Source organism: Bombina bombina, chromosome 1 (assembly GCF_027579735.1).
Source record: "Bombina bombina isolate aBomBom1 chromosome 1, aBomBom1.pri, whole genome shotgun sequence".
NCBI classification, from domain to species: domain Eukaryota; kingdom Metazoa; phylum Chordata; class Amphibia; order Anura; family Bombinatoridae; genus Bombina; species Bombina bombina.
In genome coordinates this window covers 565,040,849-565,060,820 of record NC_069499.1, presented here as the reverse complement: position 1 = coordinate 565,060,820, position 19,972 = coordinate 565,040,849, and the positions used below count along the sequence as shown (strand labels likewise).

Genomic DNA, 19,972 nt, shown 5'->3' with positions numbered 1-19,972 from the left:
AGCTGTGAACAAAAGAAAATTAGCAGGTAAGCATAATTTATGTTTTTCTTCATAAATTGAAAGAGTCCACAGCTGCATTCATTACTTTTGGGAAAACAATAACAAAGCTATAGAGGACACTGAATGCAAAAACGGGGGGGGGTACAAGAGGCGGCCCATTCTGAGGGCACCAGGCCTGAATACCCCTACCCAACAAAATCCTGCTTCGTCCGAAGCCGAGAACAACTTTGAAAAAGAGGAAAAGACCCAAGGACACTGACCCGCAGATAGTCCACAAGTCTTGCTAGAGACCGCAGGAACTAGACTCGACTGAGTCAACAGCCTCCAGGAGACACCATCGCCCAGCAGTCGGTCTCAAAACAACACACCCCTCACTAAAGAAACGGAACAAGCTACCGTAATCTTACACAGAAAAGGAAAGACATGGAGAAAACATGAATGTACTTGTAAAGTGCGGCAAATCCCCCTAAGGGACTCAAGGCGCTGCTCATCATATCAACCTCAAAAGGAGGAAGGCTGAGCAGACCTCGCCGGGGATCGACTTGCAACCCTCGGTTTGCTACAGTGCAGAGTAGCCGCAGTGCATTAGTATGCTGAGCTAGCTGTCCTGCTAGCATAAGGAACTCCAGACCAACACCAGTCTCACAGAAACAAAGGGAGGCAATGCTCAGACCCCAGAAAAACAGAAACCACTGGATAAGGCCGGGAGTCTGAAACAGAGAGGATCTTCCCCCAATACAGTGCAACCGTACTCCAACAAGCAACTGAAGACAAAGGTCCCCAAGTCGCAAAAGGTAACTCAGAATACCAAAATATTCAGAAACGAAACCTTGTACAGCAAGCTCAGATAGGTCTGACAAACAACACCTGAAGCAAAAACACTGCACGCTGCAGTCATCTAAAAATGACTCTGAAGCTTAAATACTTGCAGGTCAACCAGAAAGCAGCTGAAGATAGGATCCTTCCGATTGCCAAGTATCCACTAACCAGCGGATAACGTCACAGGCTAAATAAGAGCCGCCAGTCCTTCACACAAATCCTGAACATGGAGAAAGGAGAAACCTCACAAGGCTTACCGTACCTCGAATGCTCAGAGGACGAATTTAGCAGAGCAACAGTCCTCAGATCCTGCTCCAACACCGGACCAGCCCAAGCGACAGACATGTCTGATAGACAGGGGGGACAGAAAGACCCCCAACCACAAGCACCCAGAAAATGGTCAACAGAGCTCGGGTGCCAACCCAATCCGCTCCTCCCAAAAAAGGCACTCCCAAGGAGAACCCACTGGGACCTGGAAGAGGGAAAAGTGCAATCGATCCGTTGGAAGACCTGTCACAGCTCTCTTAGACATTCTCTACGAAGAGAGATCAGATTCCAACAGGTGGATAAGCCACCTGATCCAACCTCCTACACACAGGGCAGGACAAAGACCCTCCAGAGCGAGGAACCCCAGTTCATAAGGAAGACAAACTATCCCCTCAAAAGGGAAGGGCACAGATAAGAACAGCGTACATGTCCACAAGACATGAAGCCATAGTATAATCAAAACACGGACTGAATGAAAAAAATCATCCAGACACTACTGTTGACCCAAAAGAGAAAAAACTCCCCATGAAGAGGAGCAGACTCCGTCCGAAGGACAAGTCAGGCCTTAAAGTTGATAACCAGTACCCGAAGGTAGATGTGAACTCTGGCCTTTCTGCTTGTAAGCTCAATGAGCTAGTCCCTATGTCGCAATGTAGGGTCCCTGAAAAAAACTGGGTCGTCCTGAACCAGTCCACAGGATCATAAGTCTCCAGACATCCAAGAAGGATCCAAGACAAGAACCCTGGACCCAAAATCATCCTAGAACGAACGACACCCCAGGGAACACAAGATACCCCGTCTGAAGCAATCATACCTCACAGGGGGTGAGAACCGGGAAACCCGGAGAACGGGTACAGGACTCACTCGCAATTCCCAGCCCAAAGAGAAGAGAACACCCTTAGCCGGAGGTCAAGCCCCCCCAAAAAGGTGCTAGGCCGCGACAAAGTCACGCAAGTTCTCTAGAGCCCAAAAGGTCCCAAGGGCAAAACTAAGGGAAATGAGAACGAGAACAGAGTCACCTGAAAGAGTAGAAGAAAGGCTAGTCTCCATAATCCTTTCAGATTAACATTCCAGAGGACCACACCCAAGGGAGAAGAATGCAAATCTTCCCGAACCCAGGCAGAAAAACAACCCCTAAGCAAAAAGCTTGGAAAGAGAGACAACACCTCCTATCGCCCCTGATATGGAGACGACTAACTCCCGAAGGAAGACAGAGCCTTACGGCCTTCACTTCCTAATGAAGCGGCCAAAGCCACCAGAAAAACCAGACGAAGTACAGAAAGTTTCGACCCAAAGGAAGAGAACCTCTAAAAGGAACAAGTCCTAAAAGGACATTTCCAAAGAGACCATGAAAGGCAAAATCATAAGAGCGGCGGTATGAAGGACCTAAATCCTTCAAGCCTCCAACCCTCAACGGGAAGGAACACTCTAGTTCCCGGAAAAATCGGAAACGACTGAGCATGTCGCCGCGGATCTCAACAGAGTCCCGGCCCACTAGATTGAAAGGCGAATGAGGACTGAACCAATCCCCCAAGCCCCTAAGCAACCACAGACCCTCAAGTCCTCTCAGGATGCTAGTTGAAGCTTGTAAAATAAAACAAGAAAACAACACAAATCATATTGTGATCACAAGGCGCCCTCACCAGACCAACCGGACATAAAAAGGCGCCACGTGTCTGAACTAGGCCTCAAAAGACAGAAGGATTTGTACCCAGTCAGGACCAGCCTGAAGCCAAGGGCCCCAGCACTGTCAAGGCCACACAGAGTCTCCCCCAAGATGGAGGGATAAAGAACAGACTTTTGTAAACAGTGCGACCACAAAATCGCCAGTATCAATTCCAGAGAAGAAAGTTTCCGAAGGAAACATCACACCACAACATGAGCTTTAAACAAGATAAAAAATAATCCTCGCCGGATGAAGATAAAAGATAAGGCAACCCATAGGTTATCGCCCAGGAAGAATGGACAGCCCGCAAGGACCAGCCCACCAGGGGTCCGAGACTTCCACGCTCAGAACTGGAACAGGATACACAAATAACAAAGACTATAAGAAGATTACTTCATCCCCTAATGTATATGCATGCAAACCAGTTGAAGATTAAGACTAAGAATCCCCAGACCCAATAAGAGTGGGATCCAGCAGTGCCAAAAGCGTGCCTTAGTAGAACATGAAAGAGCGCCAGTCTATAACCTGCATGCGTAGTAAGAGTTGGTGGTAGGGAACTCGTCTCGTGGGAAATAGAATCCCCAGAGGCGGATGGCTCAGTTGGCACCTGATTCCCCGATCCCGAGGAACAGAGCACTCTAAAACGGCATTCGGAACATAACTGATGGGCATGTATCACCTGGGCCAATTCATATTCTTAATCAGAGATATCCGTCTCCAAAAAAATCAGAATCCTCCATAACTGGGACACTGAATAAAAAATGGACCAATAAGAAAAATCTAAACGGCACCTTACACCCCCAATGGCTGGGGCACTCACCACCTCCAGAGAACCAGACACCAGCGGACCAGGATATCTCGCCACACGGTCAGGAATGCGGAAATGGAGTGACAAGGTAAATCATGCAGTCCATGCAAAAGCGTGCCCGACCGTAAAGGCCGCGTCACTAGACATAGGCCGTTATGTTCCAAAATAGTCATGAGCCGAAGCAACACTACACAGTAGCAGACAGAAAAACAAACATGAATATAAACCCCCCTGTTCAATAACCCCCCTCAGGAGATATTAACCCTTGATTCCTAAATACAAAAAGGAGCCTCACTGAGACCCTATGTTAAAGTTATCCCCGAAAGTTTGTAGCCCCTCTCGGAGAAACAGTTGTAATTACAATACATCTATGATGAAAGTAAAATGAAACGATCTTACTGAAATCTACACCGTGGAACAGGAACACGGCCCTTCAAGTGTGACAGATAGTAGCGTCGCTTCTGCCATGTACTTGAGAGAAAAAAGCAGGCAGCAAAACTTGTCAATGTTGATTGCTTGTGGAGCTGTTAATATGAGTCGGGATGGTTTCGCAGAAAGACTCTCCCTGCATCTCCGGACTCTAACTTTCCCCCATGCTCTCACTGAGAGGCTGACAGGACTACTTAAAACTCCAGTCCCATGCCGAAGAGTACTACCCTCCATAAGAGACTATCGAAAACTTCTGACACTTCTCTGCCAACCTCCTGGGACGAAAGGCAAAGAATGGCTGGGGAATGAGGGGAGTGGGAGGAGAATTTAAGCCTTTGGTAGGGGTGTCTTTGCCTCCTCCTGGTGGCCAGGTTCTGAATTCGAAAAAATGCAGCTGTGGACTCTTTCCATTTATGAAGAAAAAAGGTATCTATCTGCCTCATACATTTTATACTTAATTTGTGGAGTTCAAACTGTCTGCAGTTTGAAGAAGATGCTAAACTTCAACTATTACTTGCTATGTGTATTGTTTAGCCTGACAGCTCTCCTCAAACGTTTACACATTTAAAATACCCTCTGTTTTGCATGTGTGCTGTTGATCATGCACTGGTCACACCTATCCTCAAAAAACCTTCTCTTAATCCAACCTCCCCATCCAACTACCGCCCTATTTCCCTACTCCCTCTTGCCTCAAAGATTCTCGAAAAACTAGTATATGCAAGCCTATCCCGTCTCCTTACATTAAACTCCCTCCTCAACCCACTGCAATCTGGATTTCGTCCCCATCACTCCACAGACAGCAATCATTAAGGTTACCAACGACCTACTTACAGCAAAATCAAAAGGCCACTTCTCTCTGCTTATCATCCTTGATCCGTCCGCAGCCTTTGATACTGTTGACCACCCTCTTCTGCTCCAAACCCTCCGGCATTTGTGACAGCCCTCTCGTGGTTCTCTTCCTACCTGTCAAACCGTACCTTTAGTGTAGCCTTCTCTGGGGCCTCCTCTGCCCCGTCACCACTTTCTGTTGGGGTACCGCAAGGCTCTGCCCTCGGTCCCTTTCTCTTCTCAATCTACACGTCATCATTAGGTTCCATAATAAAGTCCCACAGGTTCCAATAACATTTGTATACCGATGACACTCAAATCTACTTCTTTGCACCAGACCTATCTCCTTCCTTGCTAACCCGTGTCACTAACTGTCTTTCTCACATTCTTCCTGGATGTCCTCTCACTACCCCAAGCTAAATCTCTCCAAAACTGAGCTCCTTATTTTCCCCCCTTCTTCCAAAATCTCCACCCCCAAGCTCTCTATAACTGTCGACAACTCCATCATTACCCCTACCCTGCATGCCGATGTCTTGGGGTCACATTTGACTCAGATCTTTCTTTCACTCCTCACATTCAGTCCTTGGCTAAATCCTGCCGCTTCCATCTTAAAAACATCTCGAAAATTAGACATTTCCTTATACAAGACACAACTAAGATTTTAATCCACTCTCTCATCCTTTCCTGTCTCGATTACTGCAACTCTGTCCTCTCTGGTCTCCCCAGCTGCCGCCTAGCTCCTTTATAATCCATAGTGAATGCTTCTACCAGGCTCATCTTCCTTACACGTCGCTCTTCATCTGCTCCACCTATCTGCCAATCCCTTCACTGGTTTCCTCTTGCCTCCAGGATTAAACACAAAATTCTCACTCTGACATACAAAGCCCTTAACTGCACTGCTCCCCCCTATATTTCAGACCTTGTCTCCAGATACTCTCCCTCCCGTTCCCTTCTCTCTGCTCATGGCCTCTTACTCTCCTCCTCTCTTGTTACATCCTCACAGTCTCGCATACAGGACTTCTCCAGACTGGCTCCCATCTTGTGGAACTCTCTGCCTTGCTCCACAAGACTCTCCCCTAGTTTTGAAAACTTTGAGCGCTCCCCAAAGACTCTACTGTTCAGGGATGCATACAACCTACACTAACCTTTCTTTATACATCCTCTCCTCCATTGCTATCCCCTTGAACCCCCTTAGCATGTAAGCCTAAGAGCCATGCTGTTTGTAGACCACTTTCTTTAGAGCTGACTACAACAGTGCAACTCTTGTCAGGGCCCTCTACCCGTCAGGTCCCTATAAATGTTTCCTTGTATTTCGCCTATGTTTATAGCACTGCGGAATCTGTTGGCACTCTACAAATAACTAAAAATAATAATAATCATTAATCTATGATACTAATATTACAGTTCAGGAGTGGGTATATAGTTTATATCTAGTCAATAACTTATACACCCTTTTTTTATATTCAGGACACATATTTTGCTGCATATTTCTCTTACTAGGATCCATGAGAGGCCCCATGACCTGAGCTATCTTTTCCTCCAGATTTGTTCTATTTATAGAGTTAGGTCCAAGAGTGGCCTTACATTAGTTGGGAGGACTTATTCTACATTTAAAATGGAGGTTTCAACTATATAGAAAAATCTTTTTTTATTAACAAACATTATGGTATCTGAAATTGACATTCATTGTTTTCTTATGTGATGTTTATAATCATTTGATAAATGTTGTCATCCATGTCTGTAACTCTGTATGCTAAAAACCTCAATAAAAATAAAAAATAAAATACCAGACACAAGTTAACATAAGAAAATAATAAATTACTAAGCTTGGTTACAGTGGGCTGACTCTCCCTCTCACAAAGATGGACACTGCCTTGATCTGATTTTCAGCTATTGGTGCACTCTCTCAAACAAATTCTCCTTTTCCTCTTTCTGAACATCATCTCCTCACTTGCAACATCACAGCTCTTCCTATAACTCTCCCTCCATCTAACCCTAATACCAAACTCCAGAGAAGCATTAAGTCACTAGATTAATAGATCTCACAAACCTCAGATCTCTTCTATCTCCTCCTTTTCCTGCCTTGGTCAATCTGTTACTACAACTCCACTCTTACATCAGTCCTTGACAATATGGTGTCTTCTACCATAGCTCATAAATCAAGCATTCATCCTCAGCCCTGACATACTCCTCTGACACTGCAGATGTTTTTGCACTACCATACCTCCCAACATTTCAAAGTTCAAAAGTGGGACCCCCCCCCCCTGTGTTATCTATATGAAACACGTGAACTAACACCCTCTAGTGGTGAAAAACTGTCAAAATGCTCTGAGAGGAGAGGCGGCCTTCAAGGGCTTAGAAATTAACATATGGACATATGGACCTCCTAGGTTTAACTTTAAACTAAGAATACCAAGAGAACAAAGCAAAATTGGTGATAAAAGTAGATTGGAAAATTGTTTAAAATTACATTCTCGATCTGAATCATGAAAGTTTATTTTGGACTAGACTGTCCCTTTAATAAAAAGTCCAATGGGTTTCAATATCATTTGTATGCAGATAAAACCCAAATCAACCTCTCTGCACCAGATCTATCACACACCTTGCCAACTCGTGTCACTAACTGCCTTTCTCATATTTCTTCTTGGATGTCCACACACTACCTTAAAAGGACATGAAAACCAAAAAAATCCTTTCATGATTCATATAGAGAATACAATTTTAAACAAATTTACAATGTACTTCTATTATCTAATTTGCTTCATTCTATTGGTTTCCACCAATCAGCAGTTGAGCCTACCTAGGTATACTTTTTAACAAAGGAGAGAGAGTTACAAAACAAATTAGACAATAGAAATACATTGGAATGTTATTTAAAATGACATGTTCTACCCGAGTCATTAAAAAAAAAAAAAAATTGGGCTTCATGTCCCTTTAAGCTAAATCTCTCAAACTGAGCTCCTTATTTTCCCTCCTTCTTCCAAAATCTCTATCCCCCATTTTTCTATAACTGTTGCTAATAACATAATTATCCCAACCATGCATGCCTGATATCTTGGAGTCACAATTGACTCTTTTATTCTTTGCATCCAGTGTTGGGCCAGTTCCAGCCGCTAATATTTTAATTCACTCTCTCATAATTACCTGCGTTGACTATTTCAACTCCATCCTCGCTAGCTGCTGTCTATCTCCTTTGTAATCCATACTGAATGCCATTCCCAAACTGATATTCCTTACATGTTAATCCTCATCTGCTGCAGTTCTTTGCTGGCTTCCTCTAGTCTCCAGAATAAAACACAAAATCCTGACTGTGACATTCAAGGCCCTCAATAACACTCCCCCCCCCCCCTTCATATTTCAAACTTCATCTCCAAATAATCTTCCTCCTGTCCCCTTCGCTCTGCTCAAGACCTTCTCTCCTCCTCTCTTGTTATCGCCTCACATTCCCGTCGACAGAACTGGTCGCTGTTTTGTAAAACTATCTGCCTTGCTCCACAAGACTCTCCCCTAGTTTTCATAGTTTCAAGCATTTCTTAAAGACTCTACTGTTCAGGGATGCATGCTAATCTTTCTTACCACAGTTCTTCTTCTCCTCCGCCTCCTTTGTCATCCCCTTGAACCTCCATAACATGTAAGCCTACGATCCTAGCTGTTTTGTAGATCACATTCATGAGAGGTAATTTTCAACAGTGCAACTCTTGGCAGGGCCCATTACAAGCAATATATATATATATATATATATATATACACACACACACACACATATAGTGCTGCGGAATCTGTTGGCGCTTTACAAATAACTGATGATAATAATAATAATAATGACAAAATCTCATGTGACTGTACCCATAAAGAAAGGACCTCACAAATAGAAGTCTGAAGATCTACATTTCCTGAGGTTGCAGAAGTGTATTCATGATCAGATCAAAATGTTCAAACTTCTTAGAATGGCATCGCTAAGTTGCCAAGCCATCTGATATAAGCAAGTAGGTGGACGAAAGAGCAGACCTTGAATCAGTAAGTCTGCATGTAGATGTAGGGTTCGTCTTTAGGCAGATACACTTAGAATTGAACAGGGATGACTTTGCCAATAACACAATATTACTACCACTCTTCTTTGTCTTGCTGAATTCTCCACAGCACTTAAAAATTAAGGGAGAATTAAGTAAACACATGTGCCAGAGGAAACTTGTTTATGAAACCATGATGACAATAATTGTACTCCCCAAAACTGGTATAGATTATTAAAGATTGATCATTTGATGTCCACTCTCACAGAAAAATCATGACAACTACTTGTCACAGAAAAAGGGTTTCTTCCCATTTCAGAAATTGTCCCTCCTGCACCAGAGAAGGACTCAGGTTGTCGTCTTTAAAGATTATGTAAGATACAGCTGCACAACTGCCCAGTAAAACATTCACTGCTCTTTCTACATACAACACTGAAAATGTAGAAAAATCCCACTATAGCTCTGAGTTCCAATACATATCTGCAACAATGTCTCATTCACTGACCAATTGTTTCTAAAGAGTTGCTCCTGATACTAGGGTGCTGGAATCAGTAATTAAGCATATCCACTGGAGATGCTAATCAGGAGTCTGCCATAAGGGGTCGATTTATCATTCTGCGGCGGACAGGGGCGTACATACGCGCCCCTGTAGGCCGCAGCACATCTCTGGCAGGCTGAATTCCTCTGGCGGAATTCAGCATTGCACATGAGCGTTATTTTCCGCTCGCGTGCAATGCCTCTCCCTGCCCGCACACAGTCAATCACACGCGGGCAGGAGCCCTCAATCTCCCCAGTCAGACGAGACTAGGGAGATTAAAATTCACCACCTTAGAGGTGGCGAAAGGTTAGGAAAGCAGCGGTCTTGACCACTACTTGTTAAATATGGACTGCAGGTTCTCTTGTGAGAACCTGCAGTTGTAGGGGGTCGAAAGGCTTGCGAAGCCTTTGATAAAATGTGATAAAATTATCCATTATAGGGTATTGCCAGTGTTATTCTTTCAGGAACAGCAATATAAATTGACTGATTAATTAGGTGATACTGAACTTTCAAAAACTAAATCTAAACTTGAAGCCTTCCCCATCAGTTCCTTTGTGTCACTGTGAAACTTTACTGTCTCTCTTGGTCTATAGATAAACATTCTTTTAAAACCTCTGCATTTTTCTACATACATGGACACTAACTGCACCAACATCATTGTTTAGAAAAATCTTTTTTTTCCAAATAGCAAAACAAAAGTTTTACACTTTAGGATGATAACCCATATTCACAGAAGCTGCCAATTGCATAGAATAGAACTATAAAGTAAATACTTTAATCAATATTGGAATATTGTCAATAAGACAAGGAAAACAAGAAATTCAAGTCTCTTTTCAAAAGTTGAAGTATTCTTCACAATAACAGCACTTACAGAAATTTCACAAGCTGACTTGTGACATCCTATGACAGCGCCACGGTTAAATTGTGCTGGTTTTTATGAACTGGTCAGCAAAGGGTGTATTTAAAACACCTAAAATTGATCATTAGTAGGCGTGTCCCCATACTTTTAACCCCCTTTTTTTTTTTTTTTAACACTGCTCACGTTTATATTATTATACACAATAACTTTATAAAATTGATTTTAAATAAAACTGTACAATATAAAAATATATAGTAAGCTCTAAAATCTCTCAAAATGCATATCCTACAGACCGATACGAGCTCAGTAAAATAAATGGTTATTATTTACTCTACCTGTACTCAACAATATTTTTGCTAGGACCAGAACATTGTTTAAAGGACCACTAAATATAGTAGAATTAAATCATCAACAAGTGTATAATAAAAAGACAGCGCCTTTCAAATGTGCAGTATATTTTTTTAACAAATGTAGAAGTTTCTTCTATAGCCTTGCCCTTTCTATCAGGTGACAGCCATCAGCCAATACATTGTGAACTTGTGCAAAATCTCAGTAGGAGCTGTTGCATCAGACATTATATATATAAAAAGACAAATGGTGGCACAAAAATTGCTGTTGCAAGTGACATTGCCACCCAAGGTGAAATGGTAGATGTGGTGCAAGTGGTAATGCAACCTAGTGCTAAATGTAACACTATTTACCTTTGTCCCTGATAATATTCCCTAATACTGACCCATACAGAGAGGCAAGAGTATTGCTACAGGATCTCATCAGCAGTGATATTTGTACAGGTGAAAAATGATGGCCTGCAAGATTTACATAGCAACACTGTGGCTACTGATAACATTTTCTCAGAATAAAGATGTATTGGTTCTCATTGGCTGCAAAAAAAGAGAGGAAAAAACCCCCACTAACTTCATCCTAAGTCTAAAACTGTTTTGTCAAGCACTGTGTTTACACAATACAGATGGCTGTTTTAATTAAAGGGATATTGTATATATGTATCATAAATGAATCCCTGCATTGCAAAAGATCTAAATACAAATTAAAAGTTTTAAAAATTTTGCATTGTTTTGCAGTTCAGGGTTTACATTAGCTCTTCAGCTCTGGCCAATTAAAGAGTTACTGCATATATAACCAAGTAATCTTTAGCAGCATATAGGATCATCAGTGCTCTAAATAATAGGACATGTACTACAGCCTCCCTGGGCTAGTAAAAAAAACTAGTTATCCAATTTAAAGGGACAGTCTAGTCAAAATTAAAATGTCATGATTCAGATAGGGCATTCCATTTTAAACAACTTCTCAATTTAAATTAGATAAAAATTAGTAATTTTCAAACTTAAAGGGACACTGAACCCAAATTTTTTTCTTTCGTGATTCAGATAGAGCATGCAATTTTAAGCAACTTTCTAATTTACTCCGATTATCAAATTTTCTTCATTCTCTGTGTATCTTTATCTGAAAAGCAAGAATGTAAGCTTAGATGCCGGCCCATTTTTGGTGAACAACCTGGGATAAATTCACCCACCAATAAACAAGTGCTGTCCAGGGATCCTGAACCAAAAATTGGCTGGCTCCTTAGCTTAGATGCCTTCTTTTTCAAATAAAGATAGCAAGAGAACGAAGAAAATTGAAAATAGGAGTAAATTAGAAAGTTGCTTAAAATTGCATGCTATTTCTGAATCACGTAAGAAAAAATTTGGGTTCAGTGTCCCTTTAATGCTTATTTATAATTAAACGATGTACTGCTGGTCACAAAAATATATAGAATAAGTTAGACAAAAGAGAAGAACAATTGACACATTTATGCAATTGCAAGAGTGACCAAAGCCGCACTTAAGTAAAAAAAAAAAATTACTATTTTTGTAGTCTGCTTGACATACAGTACCATACCACACCAAAGTGATTACATAAATGAAAAACAACAAAACATATAAGAGTGTCCCTGTAAATTTTTTCTGTGGCCACTAAGTCCATATGCCAATATTTAGTTGCACTAATATGATGTACATATAGGAAGCTTATTTCGAATGCAACATCCTAAAAGGAGCACTTATTAAGAGGGTTTCAAAGGTGTACACCCGGTAAGAACAAACAATACCTCTTCAGGGCTAGAAAATCCACATTCACAGAAGCAGATAAAAACAAGCTTCCCTCCGTGTATGAGTAACACCAAACTTTTCCTCTATGAGACTCGCTCACTACTGTTTCAAAACCAGAACTTTTCACTCCACCTGGTTAAGGACTTAGACATCCATTTGTGCATCTGTTTGGCCACAGGATAGTGTATTACTACGGACACTCACTTAACGGCTACCGCTCCAAACCCTTGCCAGGATGATGCGTTCCGCCTCTCCCACTTTGGGGCTGGCCAGGGCTTCGTCAGATATCTCATTGCAGAACTGACCATTCTTATCTAAATTCACAGGCATGCCTCTATTTGGTTTAAAGGAGCCACAAAATTAAAAAAACAGGGAGGGGTCTTGCAATATTATGCACATAATAATAATTTACCACTATACAGATTAGCACGGCATCCATTAATTAGATCAAACAATGCGTATTAATAGCTCCCCTACAAGACCTACAACACATAATACAAGAATAACCTAAAATTACATCATGTTTAAAAAAAAAAAAACACATTCAATTTTTTTTTTATTTAGCCCTTTAGGTGCCAAAGTTTGTAGCAGATACATCCAGCGGGTTTAATGTTCATGTAAGAAGATTTTATCCAGATTAACACCTCTTCTATTAGGCTTTAAATGTTAAATACCAATTACTTTTAGACCTGAATTATCAGCAATATGACACTCCATGAGGATTGAAAGAAAAATAAATTGCGCTAGAGAATATACATGTATATATATGACTGGTCAATATCTATGTTGTATCTAAAATACACACGTAGTAGATCTTGCTAAGAATGCAACAAAAAAGGATTATATCAAAAACACAACAGGATAAAAAACACAAGATAGAGGAATATAGACAGTTGCAGATAGTTGCAAATTAAAAAAAACAATTTCAGCCTATTTGTGTTATCCCTTTAAATGGTATATAGTACCTTACGGTTACTGGTTGTGTCCATACAATCAAAAAATGTTCAGATTGAGTCCAGTCCAATTATATTCTTTTATTGGATATTCCAAGAAAAAGGCATATGTTGCTTTCCTTGATTGCAAACAATTTGTTGAGTGGCTGTTTTCGTGCTGCCTGTGATCAGCTGGGCAATCCAATCCTCAGCTCCAATGCAGTATCATGTAAAAGAGAAAAAAGACAAAGGCGCACAGGGCCAACTCAAGTGAAATATTTTATTAACAGTGAAGTATACACATAAAAACTGACACTTACAAGATTCGTAAGTGCTAAAAAGCACATCAGTTGAGCACTGTGTAGGTACAGCTGCTGCTCCTCCACACCAGGTTTAAGATGGAAAATTTTCAGGCACGGTATCCGGAACCCCTGCTCTGATAACCGTGGATAGGATTCTAAGGCAGCTGGCCAAATGCTTGCTCTTTAATAGCCTAACGCGTTTCCCCCGATCAGCGGCCGGGCTTCTTCATGAGGCAGTAATGACCACGGTTATCAGAGCAGGGGTTCCGGATACCGTGCCTGAAAATTTTCCATCTTAAACCTGGTGTGGAGGAGCAGCAGCTGTACCTACACAGTGCTCAACTGATGTGCTTTTTAGCACTTACGAATCTTGTAAGTGTCAGTTTTTATGTGTATACTTCACTGTTAATAAAATATTTCACTTGAGTCGGCCCTGTGCGCCTTTGTCTTTTTTCTCTTTTACATGACACTCCATGAAGTGTCTAGCTACAGGGCTATCACAATCTTTATTCTTTACTTCAATTCTATGTTCACATACCCTGTCTTTCAGTTCTCTCTCTGTTTTACCCACATATAACTTTGGGTATGAACAATTTAATAGGTAAGTTACCCCTGATGTATTTAAACACCCTTGTTGAATTAGTACAATAAGTTTTTGTTTTTACAATATTACTACAGAAAGAACATTTACAACAAGGGTGACATCATTCCCTTGGCTGCCTTTCAAAATCACCCTCAGTTGAACAGTTCCTTTTCAAACTTAGGAACTGAACATCTGGTATACCTGCCTTTAAATTCTCAGGATGATGACTGGTAGCATGTAATAAACAGTTTGTAGCAGTCCCTTTTCTACACACTTCTGATTTTATAGACCCATTAAGTTCACTAATTTTCAGGTCTAAGAATGTAATAACTTCATTACTGATCTGATGTATTATTGTAATAATGTTTGTTGAGCATGGATACAAAAGTTTCTACTTCTTCCACGCTGCCCTTCCAGAGTATCAAAATGTAATCCACATTGTGTAGCCAGTGAGCAACATGTGCATCAACACAGTCCAAGAATACAGCTGCACTCACCACTTATACAAAAACTTCCATCTTTATTGGGACATCAAAGGTAAAAAAGACAACCTTTTGCGGACCTCTAGTCCTTAGTCATGTCAGTACATTAATGCAGGTATCACACCTTAATAAAGGGGTAAGGGTAACAAACCTCACCTCCTAATTAACCTATTCATTGTTAAATCACAACTCATTTCTGAGCGATACCTTGCAAATACAGAGGATGCGCCATCTAGTGACAAAAACACAAAAGTGCATATATACAAACAATTACATATTATATACAATGTTACATGTTTAAAGACAAAAAGTACAGATTACATAGTATCAATTTGATACTATCCTCAATTGTTAACTAAAGCAGAAGTGGATTAAAGGAAGGCCGAAAGGTCATATTCCTTATTCATTCCTATAGGATAACGAGTTTCTAATTGGTTTATCCAAAGAACCTCCTTCTGCTTTAAGTACAATTCTCTGTCCCCTCCCCTTCTAGGTATAGTAATGTGATCTATGATCTGAAACCTAAGTTGACAGATATTATGGCCTGCTTGGATAAAGTGTTCTGCTACTGGATTTTTTTTATTTTATTATTCTTAATATCAAACCTATGTTCACATATCCTCTCTCGGACCATCCTAGTGGTCTCTCCGATGCAACTACGCCCACAAGAGCCTTTAATTTTATATATATATATATATATATATATATATATATATATATATATATATATATATATATATATATATATATATATATATATATATATATATATATATATATATATATCATAGGTGGTATTACAAGTAAATAGACCTCTAATGCTATATTTCTTGCCAGTACTGGGATGGAAAAAATATTTCACTATCACTAGTTTGTAATTTGTCACAGGTACAGATTACTGAGACTGAGTCATTACTATTACAACAAGAACTCTCTTTTATCCCTTTTGCCAAATGTGATTTCTTTGATATTGAGAAAGATCTCTTTTGATTTTTTAGATCTTTAAAAATAAAATCTATGTTTTCTAATGATTGTTATGTGGACACATTTGTTAAACCTGTAACTAATCCAAGTAGATTATATCTTAATAATTTGGGTTTGAAATTTAAGAGTAGGTTTATGCCACAAAATTATGACCACAGTGTTGATGCCCCATTGTATCTAGTATGAATTCAGTGTGTTCTAATAATTCAATTTATTTAGACCACATCTTAAGACCTTTTGCAGAATGGTCCAGTTCATACATTAGAGACAAGAGTGATTTCTTGATCAAATTGAGTGACTTAAATACAACCACTTGATTGACTATTTGTGCTGGTTAAGCGCTGTTCCATATTTTTTTCGTTTTGTAGATTTAAATACGACCACTGGCAAAACAATCTTATATACATTAGATTGTATCTAGTTTATATATCTCTATAACACATGCATCCAGTATGGTTGCTGTGAAAAAGGTTCTGCAACAATTTAGTACATTTAATAACTGTCAAACTGACTTTATTCTTGATCTTCTTGAGATTGTATTAAGATGCAATTATTTCCTATTCAAGGATACATTTTATATCCAATGACAAGGCACAGCAATGGGGTCCAAAGTCGCTTCAACCTATGCTAATATATTCATGAACATCTTCGAAGAGAAATTCATTTTTGAGAATGGTCTCTTCGTTCTATGTGGTGCAACCTGGTGGTGCTACATAGACGATATATTTGGCGTGTGGTTGGGCGACATTGGATCCCTATGGAACTTTTTTAATCAGCTGAATAGTGCAACCACACAAATAAAGTTCAGTCTTAAACACAGTGAGAAAAGCATTGAATTTTTGGACACCAAGATTTATAAATCTGGTTATGGCTTTGGGACAGATTTACATGTAAAATCTACTGATAAAAATAGCCTGCTCCATTTTGATAGCTTTCACCCTGAGTCCCTTAAGAAGTCATTACCCAGTAGTCAACTCCTAAGAGTTAGGAAAATCGTATCTGACAACACGCTTGTTAAACAGAGATTAAATGAAATGGGTGACAAATTTAAATCTAGGGGTTACCCTCCTGAGTTGGTAGACAAAGATCAAGGAAGTTACGTCACTACCTAGAAAAAGCTTGCTAGAGTCATCCAAACCGAAAGTTAAGCTTAAAAATAAACAAGAAAGCCCTGTTTTTGTCACTAAATTTAATGATTTAAGTAATTGGATAAATTCAATCCTTAGAAAGCATTGGCACATTTTGTGCACATGTAATCCCCTAGTTAAAGAATTTCAGTCATGTTTTATGCCAGCCTATAGGAGAAGTGAAAGCTTAAGAGATAGACTTATCAAAGCAGATATAGGCCCTAAAAAAATCTAATGTACAGACCTATATTTCTGAGAAAAACTTAGGTTGTACCCCTGTTTTGGGTGTTCCAGTTGTAATAGTATGATAAAAGGAAAATATTTTTTGTGCCTCTGTTTTTAAAATTATTTTTAGACACTGGGCAGTAAATCATTAAACTTTACAATCACTTTAATGTACCTTTAAGACACATCTTAATTTATCTGGGCAAGTCTCTTTGTTTAAATGAAACTCACACTGTTCCTTCAACAAATGATTAAAATAAAATAACATCAATATAATGCTAGATTACCTACAGAACGAGGGTGTGTGATATATTAAAATAGATATTAATATTTATGGCTTTTAAAATAGATGATTCGGCAACAAAGAGGCATATATGGAAAACACTCAATGATAATGCTGTAATTGTGATGCTGGAGAGAACCCCGAATCGTCATGCTTGCCCTGGCTATTGTTTTACATAGAGAAATAAAGTAAAGGTGTATGAAACCCAAATTTTCTGTGTGATTCAGACAGAGCATACAATTTAAAAAAAAAAAGTTTCCAATTAACTTCTATTATCAAATTTGCTCAATTCCTATGGCAGTCTGTGTTAAAGAGATACCTAGGTAAGTTTCTGGAAAACTACATGGCATCTAGTGCTCTTGCAAATGGATAACATTCTCGCAAAACTGCTGCCATATAGTGGTCGAGATAAGTGCAAGCTCCTGAGTTTACATGCCTGCTTTTCAACAAAAGATACCAAAAGAATGAAGAAAATGTGATTATTACATTAGAATGTTGTTTAAAATTGTTTGCTCTATCTGAATAATGAAATAAACATTTTGGGTTTCATGCCCTTTAATGAAACATTCCTTCCTCGCAATCCTCCTACCTTTTTTAGCGGAAACAACACTTTGTGTGTCTACTTCCAACTTTTGTGTTAAAAGTTGAGGGTCAATCTTTGTAGTGGAGAAGATGTTGGAAGATAAAAATGTCCAATCCTGAAAGAAAAAAAAATAAGATATGTTGAGCATTCCAATGATGTACTTCTCAAAAGTGCAAAAATTGTGACTACCATAAAATGTAAAAAGGTATCCTAAGTAATCAAAATCCATGCAAAACCCTTTGCCCCTAAATATAATTACTGTATAATGTAAACGAAATCCTTGTATTTACTCTTATGACCTAAGTTTATTTCAGTTCAGTATATATGAGACTTTCCTAGTTACCACTCCATAAAACAGGTTGTGAATGTATTTGAGATATCAATATAATTACATTTCTGCATTTTTCCCCCCACTGTATCTGTTCTTATATGCTTCAATAGATGTAACAACCAGATATGCATTTGTAAAGAGACCCTTATGGCCTAGGACAGACAGATGTTTGTTTTTTCTTCCTAGAGGCAATTCCCCTCAAAAGAAACATGTGGTTTGTACACTGTAAAAGGCCTATCTAGCAGAATCATTTTTTGGATATCTATGATTACATGGGAGCTATTCACTTGATATTGGGGATCAACGTATGTTTTTGGGTTAGACACTAAATTAATTGGTGTACCACAGCAGTCTAGGAGTACGGCCACACGGCTGAAACGCGTTAGACTGGGGTATATCTAACTATGCACTTTTTGGATACATTCTGTTTTTAATAGGCTGACCATATTGCTGCTTTAAGAAGGAACACATATGAAAAATACATATGTGAGGGTTCTTATACAAAAACATTTCTTTAAACAGCCCTGAAAACAGCCCTGACATATGTATTTTTCATATGTGTCCCTTTTTAAAGCGGCAATATGGTCAGCCTAGTTTTTAAGGATGTTTAAATAAAAGTTACGCTTTTAAACTATTTTTGGACACCGCCTTTTGGACTTTTCCTTTTGTTTACCTATATATATATATATATATATATATATATATATATTGTAGATTATGCTTGTGGTACGCTTAGTATGGATCAAAATAAGAGGTATTAGTATCAAAGCAAAAAGCATGCACTGCACAGACATATGGTAAAGGAGAAACAATATTTTATTATCACGTTATTAGCATACTGTCAGGGAGCTATGATTGCTGCATGTATAAACCATGCATGTGCATGTTGGCTTTCGCATGGGAGAGTGCAGAAAACGAAACACTTTCATATCACTTTTTATAACGCATTTGGATGAAATATTGGATCTACTAGATGAGCAAGTCAGCCAGCTAAGATATGCGTTGCTGGATTGAACGTATTGAACGAAAAAAAAGCAGTTTGGCTAAAGGGGTGGAGCTTTCAAGACACGTGTTTGTAATGATGCTTTCATTAGCCACAGGGATATTTGGTTTCATAGAATTTGACGCATATCAGTTGCCTCACCTTTCCCCCCACCTGCGCGCTCCAGCCCCCTGATCCTGGCAGCTCATCTGCACTGGGAGCCTGATAATCCTGTACAGGGGGTTTCTCCTCCCCAGAAGCCCCAACTCGCACCGCGACTTGGTGCAACTTCTGGCGAACACGTTTTATCTTCCCCACCATTTTCAGTAATCGGAAGTGAGTGCTGTTTCCAGGGAAACAGCATTAGTTTGGATCCGTTACAATATCGACCCCGTACGGAACCATTTGTAATGTAACCAGGTTCCGGGTACTTTTTGTCTTCTAAGATATAACAAGCTACACTTACAACTTATCACCGATACCCAGAGATCTCGCAATTTAACGCTCAGCGAAACAATGCTAATTTCGCAGCAGTCCTTTTACAAAGCAAACATTATATCTGCATGTTATTTAAATGTTATCTCACTGTTTTAAAACTAATAGACCGTATTTTGTTTGGCAATGCAAGGTAAAATCCGAGTTTAGCGTTTTAAATTATTTTCTCAGCCATATCTCATTATTTTCCTACAAAAATTGGCGTGGGGGTTCAGATGAGGGCGACCAACAATGCTGCAGTGTTTGTGTCTCCAGGATCAAAAAGGGGGGGCATATTTTGGGGTGTAAAGTCCAATGCAATGCAGATGCAGTCATTGTTTACATTTAAAACCAG

The 19,972-nt window shown here is 39.6% G+C and overlaps 1 protein-coding gene across 2 annotated transcripts in view; it reads right to left on the bottom strand.

Annotated features, from left to right (window-relative positions):
• Nucleotides 1-19,504, bottom strand: part of SLX9 (SLX9 ribosome biogenesis factor) — a 449,304-nt gene extending 429,800 nt beyond the window's left edge. The window contains exons 1-2 of one of the 2 annotated variants that reach the window (XM_053698771.1): nt 19,306-19,504; nt 17,837-17,945 (exon numbers count right to left, since the gene is read on the bottom strand). In XM_053698771.1, coding sequence (XP_053554746.1) covers nt 17,837-17,945; nt 19,306-19,464 — 268 coding nt within the window. In that variant the 5' untranslated portion in view covers nt 19,465-19,504. The remainder of the gene's footprint in view (nt 1-17,836; nt 17,946-19,305) is intronic. The other variant, XM_053698770.1, reaches the window with a different exon arrangement.
• Between the last annotated feature and the right edge of the window lie 468 nt (nt 19,505-19,972).